Source organism: Podarcis tiliguerta, assembly GCF_965153285.1.
Source record: "Podarcis tiliguerta genome assembly, chromosome: 13".
Taxonomy (NCBI): Eukaryota; Metazoa; Chordata; class Lepidosauria; order Squamata; family Lacertidae; genus Podarcis; species Podarcis tiliguerta.
The window spans coordinates 36,844,316-36,864,374 of NC_139546.1; the positions used below are offsets into that span (position 1 = coordinate 36,844,316).

At 47.8% G+C, this 20,059-nt stretch overlaps 2 protein-coding genes and 1 long non-coding RNA gene across 6 annotated transcripts; 2 read left to right on the forward strand and 1 right to left on the reverse strand.

The window, feature by feature from the left end:
* Positions 1-476: 476 nt before the first annotated feature.
* LOC310662316 lies at positions 477-4,236 on the reverse strand. The gene is made up of 2 exons (XR_014504257.1): positions 4,127-4,236; positions 477-3,479 (listed from the first exon to the last, which is right to left on the reverse strand). It is a non-coding gene; the product is annotated as an uncharacterized lncRNA (long non-coding RNA).
* On the forward strand, positions 3,562-10,807 carry LOC310662315 (uncharacterized protein). 4 transcript variants are annotated; one of them, XR_014504254.1, is made up of 4 exons: positions 3,562-4,715; positions 7,452-8,568; positions 9,779-9,887; positions 10,120-10,807. XR_014504254.1 is itself a non-coding variant. In XM_083409111.1 (2 exons), exon 2 carries the CDS (start codon positions 7,495-7,497, stop codon positions 8,251-8,253), a length of 759 nt encoding a protein of 252 aa, XP_083265237.1. In that variant the 5' UTR covers positions 3,562-4,715; positions 7,452-7,494; the 3' UTR covers positions 8,254-10,807. The 4 variants fall into 4 exon arrangements, 1 of the variants encoding a protein (XP_083265237.1); XR_014504255.1 differs by having other exon boundaries at positions 7,452-9,887; positions 10,120-10,354; XR_014504256.1 differs by lacking the exon at positions 9,779-9,887 and having other exon boundaries at positions 10,120-10,354.
* Positions 10,808-14,673: 3,866 nt separating this feature from the next.
* ZNF784 (zinc finger protein 784) lies at positions 14,674-18,259 on the forward strand. Its single transcript, XM_083409103.1, has one exon. The coding sequence runs from the start codon at positions 14,682-14,684 to the stop codon at positions 16,662-16,664; it is 1,983 nt and encodes a 660-aa protein (XP_083265229.1). The 5' UTR covers positions 14,674-14,681; the 3' UTR covers positions 16,665-18,259.
* The last annotated feature ends 1,800 nt before the right edge of the window (positions 18,260-20,059 follow it).

Here is a 20,059-nt window from a genome sequence, read left to right on the forward strand (position 1 = left end):
GGAAGGCAGTGAATCTATAGTGGTTATGGTTCAGTCAACGAGGAGAGATATGGACTTTGATTTGATGGTGAGTTATGGGAGGGTGGCAGGGATCTGTGAGGGAAGAAATGCAATTTCAGTAGGAATTGTTTTGCTGGATCCATCTTCTCCCTCTCTCTCTCTCCCTCTCTCTCTCTCTCCCCCCCCCCCCAGGAAAATGAAGTGACTAAGTTTCCATTCACATTTTCTATCCTTCCGCTGTCACCCCCTCTCTTCTCCCGCCTTCTCTGGTGCTCCATTTTTCAGCTCAGCTGCCAATATGAGTCCTTGAAAAACACATGGAGGTGGAACAAGGAAACAGCATTCCTCTTCCAATTTCCTCCTTCAAAATGGGGGGGGGGGCAGGGAAGGAAACCACCCTAGTACAAAGGGGGCGGTGAGAAGGAGACACAAAGGCTTTGTGGGCTTCATGTTGCCAACCCCAGATGGAACTATCACTTATTTATTATTTATTAAATTTGTATACCGCCCTTCATCCGAAGGTCTCGGGGTGGTTCACAGCATAAAAATATAGAATACGCAATAAAAACAAGAACAAAAATAAAATATATATTTTTTAAAAAATGACACCCCTCCCACACAAACACAGTTAAAAGGATTTGGATATAAGAACATATTTCTTAACTGACCATGAAATGTGGGCCGGTGTCTCCACTGTCACAAGCTAATTGTCACCAAAATCAAGACCAGCAGTTAGACTTTGAGCATAACTATAATTCATCCACTCTCCCCCACAAAAGAAACCATTCAAGCCACAATTGTATCTCTCAACATCTAGGTAGTTGGGTGGGCTGAGTACTTTACCCCATAAAAGGGGGCTTCTAAGCTGGCCCAGCCCGATAAAGAGAAATTTGTGAGAGGGAGGATGAAGAGGTTGGATGGTTGGCATCTGTCTCAAGAGACAATGGAGTGCACATCAAGGGGTGAAGTCAAAATTGACCTCCCTGGGGAACAAGCTGGGCAGCGTGTATGGAGGTCCTGGGCTGCTCAGGTGACAAGATCCCCATCTCAGCCTCGCTGATGTGGTTCAAAGGAAAGCAGGGCAAGACATTTGGCATCAGATTGGCTGTAGGAGCTGCTGGAAGGAGCCATACAAGGTGCCATCTAATGGTCTTAGGGGCTCCACTCTGGATTTGTGTAGGGTTCACTCCTTCGGCTTTTCTTCTCCCGAAGATATCCCGCAAGGCAGCGGGGGAAGAGGAGACATGTCATAAAGATGGCTGTGGAAGGATGTTGGGGAGTCTGGAGTGGGGGAGAATGCCGCAACATGCCAGAACAGAGCCTAGAATGTGCAGGAACAGGCATGATTTTAACACCAAAACCCATAATTAAGATTAAAAATAGGATCCCAATGCCTGGTCATTATCCTAGTGGGTGGGAGAAGTCATGTGGCAGAGAAAAGCCTCACCCTAAACATACCACTTTATCATCCACCTACTGTCTTGTCTTTGTGTGGAAGTGTGTTGGGGGAGAGTAGCTGTGTATTTGTTTTACACCATTGTGTTTCCCTCTGCATCGGTGCATTTTTGTCAGGGTGATCAGAATGGATGTTTGTGTGTAGAATTCACATGAAATTTCTGCAGTGGAACAGCTAGTACAAGCCAACTTTCCCCTGAGTGGTGATCCAGATCTGTTGATGTCCTAACCTGACCCACCGATTTGTGATGCGCTTATTTTATGAATATAATTTTACTGTTGATTCTATGCTGTTTCCTGTCCTATTTTTTCTTAATGTTGGTCATCTATAAGAAGGATGGAATCAGCCAACATGTCACAAAGTGTGGCAAGATTTTGAGTTCTCCAGAACTCTTCAACAGGGAAGATGTTATACAAAGCAGGTTGGTGAGTAAGATGAGGAAAAACCCCCCAAAATAGAAAAGTTAAGCTGATGATGTAGCCATGAGGTCAGCAGAAAATTTTTGTACTTTGGGTTGTTGTTGTTTTTAAAATTTACTTATTGCATCTATATACCACTTTTATTTGCTCAAGAAGCTCAGGGTGGCATATATGATACTCTCCCCCCCCCCCATTAATACCTTCAAGAGCCCTGTGAGGTAGGCTAGGTTGAGAGGTAGTGATTGGCCTAAAGTCACCCAGTGAGCTTCCTGGCAGAGTGGGGATTTGAACTGTGATCTCTCCTAGTCCAACACTCTATGTAGCTGATGAAGAGATCTGGAGAACTTTGTGACAAGTTGGTTAGTCTCAATCTTTATTGACCAAAATATCACAAAATCCAGCAAGCTTTCAAGTATCGCTAAATGTAGATTTTGGAGTTTGGTGTGCAATCTCCACCTTGGAATTTAGTCTACAAACTAATCTGATTTCTACAACATCCAACTTAATTTCTGTACTTTTCCTTTTCCTAAAACACCCCAATCTCACCTCTGCTTTATGTAATATTTTGCCTAGTGAAGAACTGTTGTGCTTGCTAGTATTTCATAACATTTTGGTCAGCTTCAATAAACTTACTGCCCAGCTGTGGATCTCGCAGTTTCATCACAATTGTGGTGTGCTCCTTCTCGTCCCTGAAGGGGATGAGATTGGCAGTGTCGTGTTCCTTTCTCAGTGGCCCTTCCAAAACTGTGGAATGATCTACCAACTGAGTTACATCTTGCCTTAATGTTATACTCTTTTAGGAGGACAGTGAAGATGTACCTCTTAAGAACACATGAAGCATAGCTGTCAACGTTTCCCTTTTTTAAAGGGAAATTCCCTTATTCTGAATAGGATTCCTTGCAAGAAAAGGGAAAAGTTGACAGCTATGACATGAAGAGGCCTTCTTCATGTGCACCATGAATAAAGAGGCAGTGATGGGAATGGCTTTCCTTGAGGAATTTCATCATTCCCCATCACACCTTCTCCATTCTGGGAGAAGCTTCACCTGTTGCATCTATGTAAAATCACTGTTCCTCGGCCTCTGGGCTTGACATTTCACCTGGTCAGAAAACACAAAGGAGAAAGTGGAGGGTGTGTGTGTGTGGAGAGGACCTAGATAACACGAAGCGAGTGTACAGGTAGCAGAGGCTTGGGGGATCGAGTGGGCAGAAGGTGAACCCATCACTCCTGGGTTCACTGTGTGGTGGGAGAAGGCAGAGCCTGGGGCTAAGCTCGGGTGGTGAAGGACCTGGAGGAGAGCAGAAAAAAACAGGGTTCCCGGTCCTGGGTTCGCTGGACAGGACTGGCTTAACTTCTTGCAGCTCTTTACTCGCGTCTGTTTTCATGGAGCCCCGCTGAAGTCCGTGGACTTAACTTCGTCCAGCAAAAGCATGCGAAGGGTTTCAAGTCTAAGCAGGGCGTCCTCGGGGAGGAGAGAGGGGCCACAATCTTCTCCCTTCCCGCCCTGCAGAGCTCAGGGATGATGGGAGTTGTAGTCCAGCAACATCTGGCGACCCACAGGTTGAGAAAGGCTGCTCTAAAGGCTCGTGTGCAGTCGGGAGGTCCTGCATACAAGATACATAAATCATACGTGTATTTACATATGCATGCATTAATTGCATCGCTTCCTGCAATGCTTCCTAAATGCTGAGCGCAGATTCAGGGGCTGCGCCAAGTTCTGGAGAGAAGGCGGTGGAGGGAAGGGAGGCGAGGCAGGGTCTCCGTGGGTCGCGGAGGCGAGCGCCCTCGCCCGAGGGGGTGAGCCAGGATCCCCCTCGGCTCTCCAGAAGGTGCGCGAGAAGCTACCTCCGCGACCCGCTCCCCCTTTGCGCGAGAGGACGAACGTTGATCTGGGAACCTCTTCGGCGTGAGCCGGTGGGAGAAGCCGCCGCGTTTCCGTCAGGACACTTTTCGCTGCGACACCCACCTCCTCCTCCTCCTCCTCCCCCACCACCTCCAACCTCCCCCCAGGAAGAGCGAGGTAGAAGCCCCCCTCGCTCAGCCCCACCCTGACAGAGACCCTCCCCCCCCCCTCCTCAGGGCACCCCGGGGTCTCCCCCCCCCGTCCTCAGTTTCCCCTTCTCTCCCCTGAGGAGCCTGGGCTGCTGGTGGGCAGCTGCAGGGGGAAGCAGCGGGGCAAGAGGGCACCTGGCTCTGGATGCCCACGGCTTTGCTTTCTGGGGGGAGCGGAGGGGCACCTGGGGAGGCTTACCTCCCTCTTATCCTAATATCCCTCTCTGCTATCAAGCGGGGCGGCGGGTTGGTGGGTGGAGGCTGCTGTTGCTGCTATTGCTAAACTGACGTTTGGAGCCGGATGCCAACTCCCCGAAACCTGAAGGCTTGGATCCGTTTACCTTTGCCAGAACGTGCGTGCCTGCTGGATAGGTGCCACCGATCCCATATATCGCTTCCTCTGGATCATTGCTGCCGGGCAACTTTGCTGCTTCTTGGGTTGCTACTTCTAGATCCGCCTGCCGTGCCTCAGGTGCCAAGGTGGCATTGCTCAATCCCTCCCTTTTTCTTCATGGTAACTTTGGACCTGGGCCACGTTCTGTTGCCGGCTGCGATCCAACATGCGCCCCGGATTGGTGCCGCTAACTGTTTCGCTCGGATCCGTGCCATCCACTGCCAGCTTGGATCGTAGACTGGAAGACCCCTCTGTTCTCCACCTGGACATTACAGCTTTCTTCACTCCAGGATGGAAGCAAAGGGCATATTCTGGTGCCTGCCTCACCTTGGCATGAGGTTTTGGTGCAGAAATGAGAGTTGAGATTGAGACTTTGGAACGCCACCCAAGCAGGGTAAGTTTGGATCCAGTTCTGCATATGGAGGAAGGGGGCTGACTGAGAGAGAAAGTAACCTGGGTGTCTGCCAAGAAAGATCTTTTGGGATTTTGATGCCAGTCCTTAGGCTGGGTGTAAGTCTGCAAGACTGGGAGTTTGGGAAAGCTGTTGCATAACCTAATGACAGGTGGCCTATATTAGCATGTTGATGGAAGAGCCCCAGAGCTGGGGATGGAGGCAGCTGATGCCTACAGAAAGTGGAAGTGCTCCAAGTCCCACCCACCCCACCAAAGCTCTCCCACCATATCTTCCCTCAGCTCCACCCACCAGAGCCATTCCCATTTATTCCACCCCAGCTTTGACCATATGAATAACCATGATAGCTAATTTGATCTTCGGTATCAGTATGCCTCTAAGCACCCTGCTTTGTAAGCTTCCCAGAAGCATTTGGCAGAATGTTGGACAAAACCAGAAATGGAGGACAGGCGGAGGAGACGTGTGAACCCCAACCCCACCTTTGACCACACATTCCCACTGCAACACAAACTGCTTGCAATACTTTGGTATAGCTGAGGTGTAATAATAAAATGACTTTCCCCCCAACAGCCTCAGGTCAGGGATTCTCACAAATTTCTAGGTGTTAGTGAAGAGGTGTATAGATACCATAGACCTAGATTCTGGCACTACATTTCCACGTTTTCTAAGTTCTTTCTATTTTTAGTGGTTCCTTCTCCATGTTGTAACCTCTCCTCCCTCCTTGTAAAGGATGAAATCTTATCACATCTTCCTACTGTGGCCTTTTAGACAGCATTTATTTAGATAGATCCCCTGCCATCTAACTCTGCTGTAATGGTTGATGGTATTATATATACCTGCTATAGATGGGGTAGGCAGGGGTTGTTGTTTTTTCTGTTGAGGGCCACATTCCTTCAGGGGTCATCTTTCAGGGTGGCCAAATGCTAGCAGTAGATGGAGCCAGAATTGATGGGAAGAGCCACAGACATATTTGTTCTGGCTTAACTAATCTGGAATAAACATCACTCTGCTTCTATTTTCACCACTTTTACTTCAAATTAAACTACCACCTCTATACAGGTCTACTCAGAAATAAGCATCACTGGGTTTGATAGGGTTATCCTCAAATAAGTATACAAATACTTTTTTTAAAGTACTGTACAGTACAACAAACCAATACAGTTAATGTTCTGGAATGCATTTCCTCAAACTGTACACTGAATACTGGCATACTAGAACATTGGATAGAAGTATGCTTTTAATTGCAATTATTTTTAAAATGTTTTAATCTGTTTCTACTTTGTTTTTATTTTTGATTTGTATATCTGTTTGCCGTCCTGGGCTCATTCGGGAGGAAGGGTGGGATATAAATTCAGGAAGTGATGATGATGATGATACAGCCAGGAAAAAATTAAAACTAGTTTATATGTATCATTCAAAATCTTTCCCCTTCTGTTGTTGTTGTTTAGTCGTTTAGTTGTGTCTGACTCTACATGACCCCATGGACCAGAGCACGCTAGACACTCCTGTAAGGGGAGGAGGAAGAGAGAGTGGGAAAGGCAAAAGATGGAAAAAATAAGGAAGAAGCCAACAGGAACTCGGAACTCGGGGGGGGGGGGGATGGAAGTATGAGAGTTCAGAGGAAGCTGGAAGCCCCATAAAACAATGTTGGGGGCTTTAGATCACCCACCTGTAGCCTACAGCTCAATAAGATCTGGTTCTTTCCACAAATGGTAAAAAACAAAGGTTGCGTTCACATGCTGCTTTGTACAGTATGTGTCTTTAGGGGTTTTGCTAGGAAGCTTCCTTGGAACTCAACATGTGTGAAATCTCCAAATCTAGGGAAGGAGCAGCCCAGGCAAGTGTGCAGTCAGTCCCGCAATGTCCAATAGGAAAAATACTTAATTAAATGTGTATAGGATTGCAGGGTTAGTAGCTTTATTTGCTGGGGCTGTAAGCTTCATAAACGAACCAGCTAAAATTTTGCAGTCCAGTCTTGTTTCCATGTAAGCATGTGTGGCATTGGGCTGTTGATTGAGTAATCAGTAGACACCAAAGTTGTTGGGTAGTGTTGTACAGTAAGGATGCAGTGACTTATTATGTGTAGGTATTGTGGTTCTGATATTGGTGTACCAAGCGTGAATAAGAAAACATTCAAAATGCCTCTTATTCTAAACAATGAGTGGTAGCTGTTCTTTATTACACTGCTAGCTATATTTGGCTTCTCTAAAGGGCTTTATTAGTCTCTCTAAAAAGCATCTATATTGAGGGTTGGCTATATGCTATTTATCAATGGAATTGTTTCTTTAAAAAAAAGACAAGTGGGTGACAAAACAATTGCAGTACAGCTCTTTTAATTGGCTGGCAGCTAAGGCTGGGCGATACATCGATGTATCATCCAAAACCTGTTGAGGTCCATATCATGATAACTGTTTCATAATTTTTGATCTGGCAGTATATCACGAATCCTGTGTGTGTGTGTGCGTTATGCAAAAATCACGATGTGGGGAAAACTGTGATGCCAGCTAATGCCTCTACATAGCTCCATCCTTATTTCAGACATTGTGATACATCAGTATGTTTTGCAATGTTTAGCTGGTGATATATCACAGTGTTGAAAACCAGATATCACCCAGCCCTACTGGCAGCCCTACATAACTGCAGCTCTAAAAGTTGTGTGACCCATATGACTCCCCCCTCCCACTTTTCCCAATTAATGTGCTTTCTTTCTTATTGCAGACTTGGCATTCCAACCCAAGGGAATACACATAAGGAGATACTTATGGAGCTGCAGAGACATTCCAAGTCTATAGGAGACCCCCAAAGACCACCAGAAACCTTGGAACCCCTCAATCCACAAGAGCCTGCAAGCCATGTGGGACAACCCATCAAGCTGGAGCTGGGGGGTGAGGGAGGGGCTGTCCAAACATCACCTCCTAAACTCTCTCGCCCACCATTGCCTTCTCCTGGTAGCGCCCTCCTTCAGGGATTGAATGGGCTGCCAGGAGCAGGGAGGCGGGCACTTGTTCCCGGAGGGCCAGGAGGCACAGAACAAGGGGAACCCTCTCGATTGGGCCGCTACTTGCTGATTGACAGCCAGGGGCTGCCATACACAGTGCTGGTGGAAGAGGGGGTGGGAGCGGCAGGGGACCCGGAAGGGGGCGGGAGCGGAGGGTCCTTGCGCAAGGTGTACAGCTGCCCCGTGTGCTCGCGGACATTTGAGTACCTGTCTTACCTGCAGCGCCACAGCATCACCCACTCGGAGAGCAAGCCCCACGTCTGCCGGGCGTGCGGCAAGGCCTTCAAGCGCACGTCCCACTTGGAGCGCCACAAGTACACCCACTCAGGCCGGAAGCCCCACCAGTGCCCCATCTGCCAGCGCAGCTTCCGTGACTCGGGGGAGCTCTCGCACCACCAGCGGGTGCACACGGGGGAGCGGCCCTACCAGTGCGAGGCCTGCCACATGCGCTTTGGGGAGCGCAACACCCTCCAGAGGCACATCCGCCGGAAGCACCGCCTGCAGCTCCTCCCGACGCCGTAAAGGCCGGCCTTTTCGAGACTGAAGTTGTACCACGAAAGGCATGAGAACCTCGCTGCCCACCCAGGCCTTAGACATCTACCACCTGGGCGCAGCTAGCACCCACCCATGCGACGGCAACCCTGGCCTGCAAATGCCTCCCCGTGTCTTTACGGACCTGATACTTCTCCTTTTCCTGGCCCAAGGACTAGCTGTTGCGTGGGGAAAATGGGAATGGAGAACCTCGCCCACCTATGCCACAAACTATCCGGCATGCAATAGCCAGCTTGCAAAATCCCAGCTTAGGTCCCTCCTGCCTTCTCATGCCGCAAGGACTTGGTATGGACACACTGGCCTACCTTCCGCCTTTTGTAGAACCTTGTCTATCCCGTCTGTCTGTGCTCCTCGCAACCTGGCAGGGGGATTCCTTGCCTCCTGCTTTGTCCCCACCCGAGTTTCCACTACCCCTGTAGGTCACTCACATCCAGCATGGATTCACGGGCCGAGCTCTGCAACACAGAGCATTGCCTGCTAGCATCTGTTTCTGCCACAGTGTCGTAGGGAGAAGTTCTTGTGGCATAGTGGGGATATGTGGAGGGAGGATTCCAGCAGACCCTGCCTAGAACCTGCATTATGGCACAGACACTGTCCCGTCTGCGTATGCCTGGAGGGTATGCTATCATGCAGAATGGCAATGCATGCCTGTTAAAAACCTCATCTGCAGACTTGGCCTTCGAATCTACTAGGGGCTAGCCCTCTCATGTATGCATTGCAACCCACAGACACAGTATGGAGACCTCAACCTGTCAGGAAAACTAGCGCATGCCTATTTTAGGAAGATCTGCTTTGCTTTCATGCAGAATTTGGTTCCAGATTAAGAGCAGGTGGTGGTGGGCAGCCATGAAGAGAACTCTCCTTACTCTACAATAGCCATGCAGGGCTTCCAGTTGAATTTAGCGAGAGGTTCAAATCGAATCTGGCCAATTTTGGTTCTTTATTTTGAGTCCCCTGCAAGCGTCTCATACAGCTGCATGGCTGCTTGGTGTACGATGGAGGCTGCGGCCTTGAATCCTGACATTCCACCTCAAGAACGCCTGGGCCCAAATTTCTCCCCCTCCTTCCCTTACAATAAAGAGCCTATTGAAGGAGCATAAGCAAGAGGCTAGAGAAGGCTGGGTGGAACATCAGCTGAATTCCATGTGCAGGAAGAAAGTCACTTTTCTTTAAGGCAGTGCCCAATTTACAGGAGAGCCAGAGAAGGCCTGGCACCCTTTACCTGTTGCAGCAGCCCCCTTGGCTACTGCTTTTTGAAGGCTACAGGGGACCACAATTTGGCTAAAATTAGAAGGATTGGGGGGGGGGTTGCATTTCCTTAAGGCTCCTCCTAACCTGCCCTTCCATCTATAAAGCACTGCTTTAATGAACTCTGGCTCTGAATTATTATTATTATTTAAAAAATCTAGATGGGGAGTATGGGTGTTGAAGGATGGAATATGGGATATCCCCCAACTTGCCAGCCTTAACAGTCTCTTATTTCCAAACCCTCCAGATTTTTCCAGGGAAACAGAGTTGGTGATTCTACATTCCTTCCAGCGGCTGCTGCTGCTACTGGTAGTCCAGCCTCCAGATCAGATCCATGTGTGGACCCATCAACTCTGGTCAGGCCTTGTTTTCTTCTGCCCCCTAATTAGAACCATTTCAACCAGCTTCCCAAAGAGTTGCAGGCCACGGTCTATATACTTACGGGGTGGGTGGGTTTCAACTCCAGAGATGCAGCAACAGAACATGTTGGTCTTCATCCCAGGCTTACTGCCTGTGGAATGTATGTGATAAGATTGCTGTGGTTTCCTACAATAATTAACAAACATAGAATCTCTGTTTCCTCGACAGGGAGAAACAATCAGGAGACATCGATATACAGGCATGTGTTCCAAGGTATCGGCTAGCCTGGTACCTCCAAAGCTTGCCAGGGAGATTCCTGGATCATGTTTCCTCTGCTTCATATTTAGTGTGGAATTTTTAAACTGTGTGTGTCTTCCTTTTTTATTTTAATTAAAAACAATCCTCTGGGGTTTTGGTTCATCTTTGTGTGCTAAACAAATAAAGTTCTGCTGTGTTACTTCCATTTCGTTGAGAGGATGTAGATCCGCTGGCAAGAATTTAGCCCTTTGCTGGGTTTGAGAAGAGCGCCTTTCAGCTGTGTAACTTCTAGACATTTGCAAAAGGTCTTTTCTCAAGATGTGGAGAATCACTTGATTTCCTTGAGCATAGAAAGGGGGGTGGGTGCTATAGCTCAGGGGTAGAGCAGCTGCTCTCCAATCCCTGATGTCTCCAGGTAGGGCCACTCTGAAACCATGGATTGCTGCTGCCTTGCCACTTGTGGAGTGGAAAAAACAGATGGCTCAATGGTCTGTCTCGGCTTTCTGTAAAGAGGTTTTGTTGAAGGAGGAAGTGTGGGATGCACACTGAAAGTAGCATCCTTTTATGAATTATTATTTTTTACAAAAACCAAATATGCGTCAAGAATCTGCCAGCTGAGTACTCAAAATATGTAAATCAATAAAATGTAAGTATATCACTTGTTTTGCATAAGCTTTCTCAGCTACATGCTTTATTGTGAACCCAACATTTGCATTTCCAGAGAATTTGGAATGCTTATTATTTTAGTTTTAAAAGCTGGGTATGTTCACCTACCAGGATAAAGCGCTACAGGAACATGAGCACAGAGGTCAAAGAAGGAATAGAGTAAATGCTTGTTTTCCCAGCTTGACCCATACATTGGCCAAGCAGTCCAGAACCTTGCTTTGGGGGAGGGAAGGTGGAATGAAAGCAGGCGTGCTTGGAAATGCAAATTCTCCTTTGAAAAACTGCATACAGAATTGTTCAAAGCAAACTGACATCAGTGCAGAATATGTTTTAGGGTGTACATACTGGTTCGATGACATCCTGCTCCCCAGTCTAGAGAGAGAGAAAAGATAAAAGTTGTTACAGCTGAGAGGCTGGTATGGTAGTATATGTTAGAAATAGATTTTTAAACCTGCTTTTTCATGAGGAAGTTGTATGGAATTGTGTGTGATGTGGGGAAGTGGACAGAGAGGAAAAACCTCTCTCTCAGGGTCATCCTGAGAACGCTAGAAGATTCCAGAAAGGCACACGTGCCTGGTTGAACTGTGGAGTTTGCTCCCACAGTATGAAGTGCTAGCCACCAACCCAGACAGACAAATTCGTGGAGGATGAAACTACAGATAGCTACTAATCACAGTGGCTGTGTGCTACCATCCAGTGTTGGAGGCAGTGTGTCTCTGAATACCAGTCACAAAAGAGGGAGAGGGCTGTTTCATTCATGCCTTGCTTGTGGTCTTCCCATTGGCATCTGGTTCACCACTGAAATAACAGGATATGGACGGGGGGGGGGGTCTGCTTATGCTCTCGTGAGAATAAAGATGCAAACGCGATTTTTAACTGCAACAGGAGCATTTGGAGTCGCAAAAAGTGCTTTGCAGCACAGACCCTTTTCTAATTCATCCTGGTTTATTACACCGCGGATAAAGCATATTTCAACTAAGCTAAATCACAGAACCAGCCTCTGATTCTCCCTACTTTGCAAGCGGGGCGGCTGTGTCTTTAAACGAGGGGAAGGAGGTGGGGCGGAGGGGAAAGAGTGGTCATGTATTGCTTGTATTTCTGACTGCAGACAAAAAGCCAGGGCCATCTCCCAAGTTCCCTTTAATTTCCTTTTTGGTTGCACTTAAAGGGGAGGTGCGCATTCGGGATGGGGAGGAGGGAAAAGGGGGAGGGGAGTTTTCCCAACTGTTTCTTCCCCCTGAAGGAGGCGGAAAGTTGCACAGGGACGGTAGCGGCGCTGCAGAATCTCCCCGGTACCAGCCTGGATGGAGCAGGTACAGGTGAGGGATTCCTTTGTGGAGCAGGAGGAGGGGATGCCAGGGCCAGGAGTGGCTGCCGGGTGCAGTGCCCGAGGATGAGTAGGGGACTCGCGTGCCAATGGGGGGGCAGGCGAGGGGGGGGGAGGGAGGGACAAAGGGACCCCGAAGTCAACCCAGAGGCGCGGGGCGGTGGGCTTGCAGCACGAGCACCGTCGATGGCGCTCCCCGCGGCCCCCGGCAGCCTGGCCAGCGGCGGGTCCCCTGCCCTCCACCTTTGGCCATGCTCGCCCAGCTCCGGGCTATTGTTCTCTCCGCCAAGAAGCCGGACTCGTTCAGGGAGGAGGAGGACGAGCGGGATCTGTTCGGAGATCGCAGCGGGGGGGGGGGGGGAGAGAGAGAGATCTAGACGGGGTTGGGACGCTTTTGGCTGGCAGCCAGGATGCCCGGGAGGGAGGGGGCCGGTGAAATTAGGAGGGCAGGCGGCTTGGCTGCCAGGCTTGGAGGGAGTGGGGCGGGTTAAGAGCCCCGGAGGGGAACTCGGGAGCCGGGACGCTAGGCTGGGCTCTTTGATTGGTTCAGAGGCTCCATCGAAAGGGGCCTAGGAGGTAAGAAAGCAAGATTCGGGGCAGGTGGGGGGTGTGCTAGGGTCAAGGATGGCATTTTCTGGGCCAGGCCGAAAGCTCATCCATCCGGAGGGGCTGGATAAAGATGATGGTGGTCCTCCCGTTTCTTGTTTACCCCCCACCCGCACCTCTGATTCAGAGGTAAACAGCCTTTTCACATGGAGTTTCCCTGCAGTGATCCTGGGTTGTCTTGGAAGGGAGCAACAGACTTGGAGTTGGGATGCTTCGGATGAGCATTGAAAACAGTGAAGTCCAGCCAGTCAGCTTGGTGGTCAGGATGCCTGGGTTCCTTGGGCGAGGATTTAAACCAGGGAAAGATTTGGGTTAGAGCTAAGAGCTGAACAAGTTATCTGGGAAGTTCAGGACACACTCGCTGTGGGGGAGACTTCTGCATCCTTGGGTGTAGAGCAGGGGTAGGCAACCTAAGGCCTGTTGGGCCAGATGTGGCCCAGTCGCCTTCTCAATCCGGTCCACAGATGGTCCGGGAATCAGCATGTTTTTACATGGGTAGAATGTGTCCTTTTATTAAAAATGCATCTCTGGGTTATTTGTGGGGCATAGGAATTCGTTCAGCCCCCCCCCCCCAATATAATCCAGCCCACCACATGGTCTAAGGGACTGTGGGGACTTTTCAGCTCATGGCTGAAAAAGGTTGCTGACCCCTGGTGAGGTCTGATTTAAGCTGGGGATACCAGACATGCTTGTTTATTAATTTAAAGTATTTGTACCCAACTCAGGCACATTAAAACACATTGTAAAGGCTTCATTGTAAGTTCTGCTTTTAGCTGAAATTCAATGGGAACTATGCCAGAGAATTCTGGGAGATGATTAATACAGAATTAAAAAAGATCCTTAAGATCACATTTCCCAAAAGACCTGAGGCCTTTCTATTAGGATATCCTGAAAAAGGCACTCGATCTCTTTTTAAACGCAACCACCGCAGCTAAAGTGGCATATGTGAAGAAATGGAAAGAAAAAAAGATTCCCATGAAAGAAATATGGTAGAATAAATTTATAGAATACACAGAATTAGTAACTATGACCGCAAAACTAAGAAATAAGGATGAGTCACAGATAAGAGATGAGTGGAAGTGTTTTGAAAAGTATCTCAGAGGGTATAATAGTCGGTTTAACCTACAAGTAGGAATGAACATAAGAACAGCAGATAACATTAAATAAGGGAAGATTTGTGACAAAAATGGGTGGAATAATAGATTATGCAGCCGACAAAATACTACCTAGAATGCCATGGAGAGTTAGACTGGGAAGTCCAAGGATAAGAAATAAGGATGAATATTTTATGGTGTATATATATAAGTTGTAAAAATGCATAAACAAAGAGAAAGAAAGAAAGATTCAATAGGATCACACAAGAGCGAACCTTTCTGTGGCCACATGGAGTCTGGGGAATTGTCTGCCCAAGGAGACCCTTCCGGTGTTTCCTCTGATAATTTTTTGCCATTGCTTTAAGACAGATCAGTTCCAGCTGACATTTGTTTAATTGGGCGGGTTTTTATTTCCTTCAGTATTTTAACTGCTGCTGTCTTGTTTTCATATTGTTCTCAACTGACCAGCTTAACTTGGTTACATTGATGTTGCTTTTATATTTTGCTTTTAGCCTCGTTGGGCATTCTTAGATAGAAAGGCTGAGTAGAAATTTACTTAAATGAAAGCGGCATGTGGGCTTGGGTTAGGGAAGGGAGGTGAATTACATTCGCAGCCCCCCATTCCCTGATTCCTTCAGGATTTAGCCAAATCATCTCCTTCCTCTTCAGCCTTCTAAAAGCAATAGGTAAGGAAACCAGGCCTCTACTGCTCCCTGTGTAATTCAAGCTCTGGCTATTTGATCTGCCCATCCTACCCGCTCTGTTTACATCTCTGCCTTTCCTGCTATTTCCAGGGGAAGATGCTGTGAAGCAGGCATTCTGCTGGTGTGGACTCGCCGATGGAAATCCAGCTGGTTAGAGTGAAAGAAGAGGCAACTCCAGGATTGCCCCCTGTCTGCCCGCTGTGCCAGGAGGAGCTGCCGAGTCTTGCTGGGCCCAAAGGGCAGGCTCTACAATGCCAGGGCTGCAAAAACCTCTTGGTCGAGCCCCGGGGATGGTTGCCTGGCAACCAAGAGGCCCTGTCCTTCCTTGCTGAGAGGCCTTACAGCTGCTCCTTCTGCCCCAAGCGCTTCAAGAGGGCCTCAGACCGACGCGACCATGAGCGGGTACATACAGGCGAAAGGCCGTATGGCTGTGGCATCTGTGGCAAGCGTTTTACTCAGAGCTCAGTGCTCTCTGGCCACATGCGCATTCATACTGGCGAACGGCCCTTCTGCTGCGGCGTCTGCTTTAAGTCGTTCAACAACGGCTCCAACTTCCGCAAGCACCAGCGCATCCATGGGCAACCGTTTGGCTACGGCAACAAGGCAGGCGACGGGAAGGACTGTGCCTTCCTACCTGAGAAGAAGTTGAGCCAGCTGGTGGAAAGACAAGGTGGCTACAGTATAAGCCCTGGCCTGCTGCCCAGACAAAATGGCTGCCAGGTCGTCAAAGAACTGAGGGAAGTCGAGAACAAGAGAGGCCATGACCCCAACAGCCCTTATGTGAACGGCTTTAGCCAGGATAGTGGCCTGAGGCAACGTGGCGATGATGTGGACCATTTCAGGCAAATTAGACTAAGGGGAGATAATGCTAGTTGTGGCCCTAACCGTGAACTGAGGCAAAGTGGCCATTCTAAGGGTCTAAGGCAGGCAAGTGATAGCAAAGGTGGTCTGGGGGGAAATGGTGGCACCGGCCAGGGACCGATGCAAAATGGCCACAGTTTCAGACGCCAAAAGTACGTTGGTGGTGAAAATCCCACTATAGGCCTGAGGCAAAATAGAGCAGAGGGAAGCCACACTCAGGGAGAACAGAAGCATCATGTCGGCAGCCACAATGGCAAGCTACTGTTAGACGACGGCAGTTGTGGGAAAAGCCTTTTGGAAGCTGGTAGCCACAAGCTGAGTCAAGAGAGTGGAGTTGTGGGCTGCTTAGTAAGGAGAACAAATGAAGACTACCTCAAGGGCCCAAAGCATAGTAGTGGGGAGAGCATTGGTGCCCACATAAAGCAGAATGGCAGAGGGGAATGCCCTGTCAGCGCACTGAATCCAAGCAGGCGCCTCAGCACCTCAGCGCCAAGACAAAATGGCCACCATGGAATCGCTGCCCATGACCTCAGACAAAATGGTGCTGGCCACTTCAGATTGCTGAGGCAAGATGGCAGCAGCAACAAGCAGAAAGAGGTGGCATTTCAAGCGTGTGCCCCGGGGAAGATTAATGCTCTCACAGCAAAAGTGTCTGTCTGGTCCTGTCCTGATTGGGAAGAGACCGATTTGGAGACAAGAAGAGAAAGGGGGGAATTTGAAGGATGCTCTCCCTTGGACATGCCTGCTGGTGTATCTCCCTGGGAACTGGAGAGCCCTGAGCCATGTTCTCTGCCTTACGATATTTCCACATCTCCTGGTCATGGCTCCTTACAAGAGGAGTTTAGAAGCACCGCTCAGCACTGGGAAGAGGGGGGCTCTGCACCTTGCTTTCCTTTCCAAGATCCCGAGCCTTATGATCAGCCCTCCCAGTCAGCATTCGATTCCAAGCCTTTCCTCTGCTTTGCATGCCCCAAGCAGTTCCGTCGTGCCACAGATCTGAAGGAGCACCTGCGGGTGCACACGGGCGAACGGCCCTTTGGGTGTGCTGTCTGTGGCAAGAGGTTCACGCAGAGCTCAGCCCTGGCCACTCACCGGAGACTGCACACTGGGGAGAAGCCCTTTGAATGTGCCGTGTGCTGCCGGCGCTTCAATAACTCTTCCAATTTTGCCAAGCATCGCCGGCTTCATGGGCAGGAGGGTGCTGGGCCTGGTGGTAAAGGGGTGGCGAAAGACCAATGGAGTACCAAGTCACAGTGACTCCATGGGGAGATGGCACACTAGCTGTTGGCAGAGCTGCACGTACTTCTGCACCATTGCAACAGTAGATGCTGATTTCAGCGTCCTTGAGAATCTCATTTTTAACTTTGTAGAAAACAGCAAGCTTCTAGCCGAGGCTTCCTCAGCCTCAGCCCTTCAGATGTTTTTGGCTTACAACTCCCATGATCCTTAGCTAGCAGGCCCAGTGGTGAGGGATGAGGGGAATTGTAGTCTCAAAACATCTGGAGGGCTGAGGTTGAAGAAGCCTGTTCTAGACCCAAAGGTGTGTTTTGGATAGAATGCCAAACAATGGTTCTACGTTTCATGAGCAAGCCTTGGGTGTGGGTTACTTACCCCCTCTTCTTGTTCTTTGCAAATAAGAGATTTCCTGCAAACTAGACCTAGAGATTATAATCAAGCCATGGTTTCTAATTCTGGCTTGCAAGTAAAATATGGTTGATTTAATCAAAGTTAACAAAGTACAGGAGGAAATTGGAGCAAGGGGGTGGAGTCAGTAGTGCAGTTACTCAGGAAAGGGTATTTTATGCAGCAACGCTCAATGTGGAACTCTCCCCCATGGGATATTTGTTTGGTCCCTACAGGAGAAATCTTTTAACATAAATTGAAAACACTTTTATTTACCCAGGCTTTAGGGTCAAACTTGAGTTTTGCAATTCTCAAGGTAGTATGCTGCTGTTGCTGCCGCCGCCGCCAGCAATATTTGTTTTATTTGTAGCTTTAGGCCATCCTGTGCTCCTATTGGAAGGGTGAGGTACAACAATGATGTATTAATAAGTCTAAAGGCTCAATTATGTAAAGTGTGGTTTGGCATTCCATCTAAATGTAGCCATAGGCTTGAGGGCTAGGATCTTGCAGCTCTTTTTGTTTGTTTGTTTGCAATTACCTGTGAACCAAATCTTACTACTTTTCTTGGTTTGGGCATTACATCTGAACCAAACTAATGAAGAGAGAGGCCTAAAGTGCATGGCTAACGGTCGGTAACATTTCTGAAATTGGGGCAAGGAGTAGCTGAGCACTTCTAGAAACCAGTGCCTTGTACAGGTGTCTGCCCCTTCCCACTGCTAGCAGAAGAAAAATGGTATTATATGAAATAAGCAAGTTATCATTTACTTCATTTGTGTAACTGTACACAATTGCTAGAGTGCAGATGGTTTAGGCTGTAATCCTATATCCGTTTTCTTGGAAGAAAGCCCAATGAACTCATTAGACTTACTTCTGAGTAGACATAGGATTGTACTAATAGATACCAACACTAGGTATACTGATGCAGTATTGGGTTGTTGTTGCTTTTTAAAAAAAGCAGATGCATGGTCCTGCTCATAGCGATCATAACCCACAATTTCTAATGTGTGTTTTTACCCTCAGGAGGGCAAATCTGAAATGATTTTTTTAAATGTATTTGAAAAGAGCTATAAGTAAATAAAGAGGATGAAAATCAAGATTTGTTCATGTTACAACAAGTTGGAGAAAAGGTCTTTGGAAGAAAGGTCCCCCAGTCTTGTAAAAGTTGTAAGCAGAAATCCAAAGGTAGAAATAAAAGCTTCTGAAAAGTTGTAGCCACGTTTAAAACCAAATTATTCTTGACATTTTGCTTTGCAAGCACTAGCCAGTTAAAAAATATTTTGTTAAACATAGTTGAATTTGCAGAGAACCCCAATGGAAAAATTTAGGTAGAAAAAATTGTTGAACCAACCTCTCAGGCTACTTGCTGTTACCAAAGATAGTTCCACTAAACAGCTACCTTAAATATACATTCCAAATATTATCATCAGTTTAGACCTCTCCGTTGCACATCAAACGCTTTATGAATTCTTTTGTTTTCTAGCTTTTCCCTGAGACTAGGCATTCTCAGTTCTGCATTTCTCATGGCAGATCTTGCAGTATAAACATTTGAAGTTTACGTGGTCTCCTCCCAGGGGTGGGTTTTAACAGCCATTTCCTGTATGCAGCACTTTTGCTTCATTGTCTGAGCTGGGTGCATTGTACCAATCTCACAAGAGAAAAAAATTCCATGTTGGAAGTATTACTTACCTCCAGTTTAAATTTCCAATGTTTCTCATAGTGCTTAGGCTCCATTTGTGATAGCAGATAAATTTTAAGTATCTCCTTCAAAATGGAGCATCACAGAAATGTCTGTCACACAAGATCATGTAGATTTACCTGGTGTTAATAAAGGTCCCTCCCACATACATAATAGGAAAAGAAAAAAAAGAAGCAAGAGCCAAACGCAGTCTTCTGGGCCAGATGCTCTTCAGCTTCTCCAACTTGCCCATCCTCTTGGGGATGAGCCAAAATTGAACCTAGCTCAAGTGGTAGAGCAGAGACTTTGCACGGAGGTCCCAGGTTCAGTTACAGACATCTTAATGTGAAAGGACTGGATAGCAAGTCAGGAAAGTCTTCTGGAAAACCCAGGAGACAACACAGGCCACGTCAGGGTGGTCCAATGCTCAACCCTCAATACCGTTTTTGGTGGCCCTCAGCAACATATGATGCCCCTCCCCACCAGGTCTTGCGCTGCCTTCTCAAAGTTTGTGGCCCATGGGTTCCCTGTCCAAGTACTCTTGCGGCCTACTTGGTTTAAAAAGTTGGGCCGCCCTGGGCTACATGAACAAACACCTTGATCTGGCATTAAGCCTGTAAAGTTAAGGAGGAGGAAAGGTTTCTCAAAAACAATTCTTCCTCGCTTTATTTGCTTGCAAAGTTGAACATTCTGATTTAAATTCGCCCAGCTTCTAGATACCATTGGGACGCTCTGTTCCTGAAGGGCAAAAAGAGAAAGAAAAACATCCTACTTGGTATGCCGATACTCGTCTTGTTAATGCTTTGGACTTAACAAAAATTTCAATTTCAACAGCAACACGTGAATGTGTGTAAAACTGCAATGTTGAAATTTTCCTGCATTTTTTGAATGCCAGCAAGTTTGCTTCCAAGGATCATCTGAGCCTTCTCCATCTCCAGTAGCCTATATGAAACTGGCAGAGAAGAGAGTTGGAAGTGCTGGTATACTCAACCGTTTGCTTCCGAATGTTCAATTTCTAGGGAGGACCTCAACATTATTTTTAAATGTCAGTGAGATTCCACAGAGTCTCCTCTGCCTTGCCTCCTCCTTCATACCAACTTGTTGGAGCTGTGGCTCATGTAGCTAAGGCACCTCACTTAGAATAAGAAAGCCCTACCCACTGCCCTGATTGGCTAAAGGAGGAAGGTGGGACCCCAGGACGGCAGAAAACCCCTTCTAGTAGAAGACTGTGCAAGATTTCTGGCAAACCCACCTTGATCTTTCTCCTGTGGCTGGGTATAGGATTCTGCTCTTCCCACAGTCCAGCTTGTATCAAAGTTTTAAGCTCTGATAACATGATACTAGCCACTGTGGG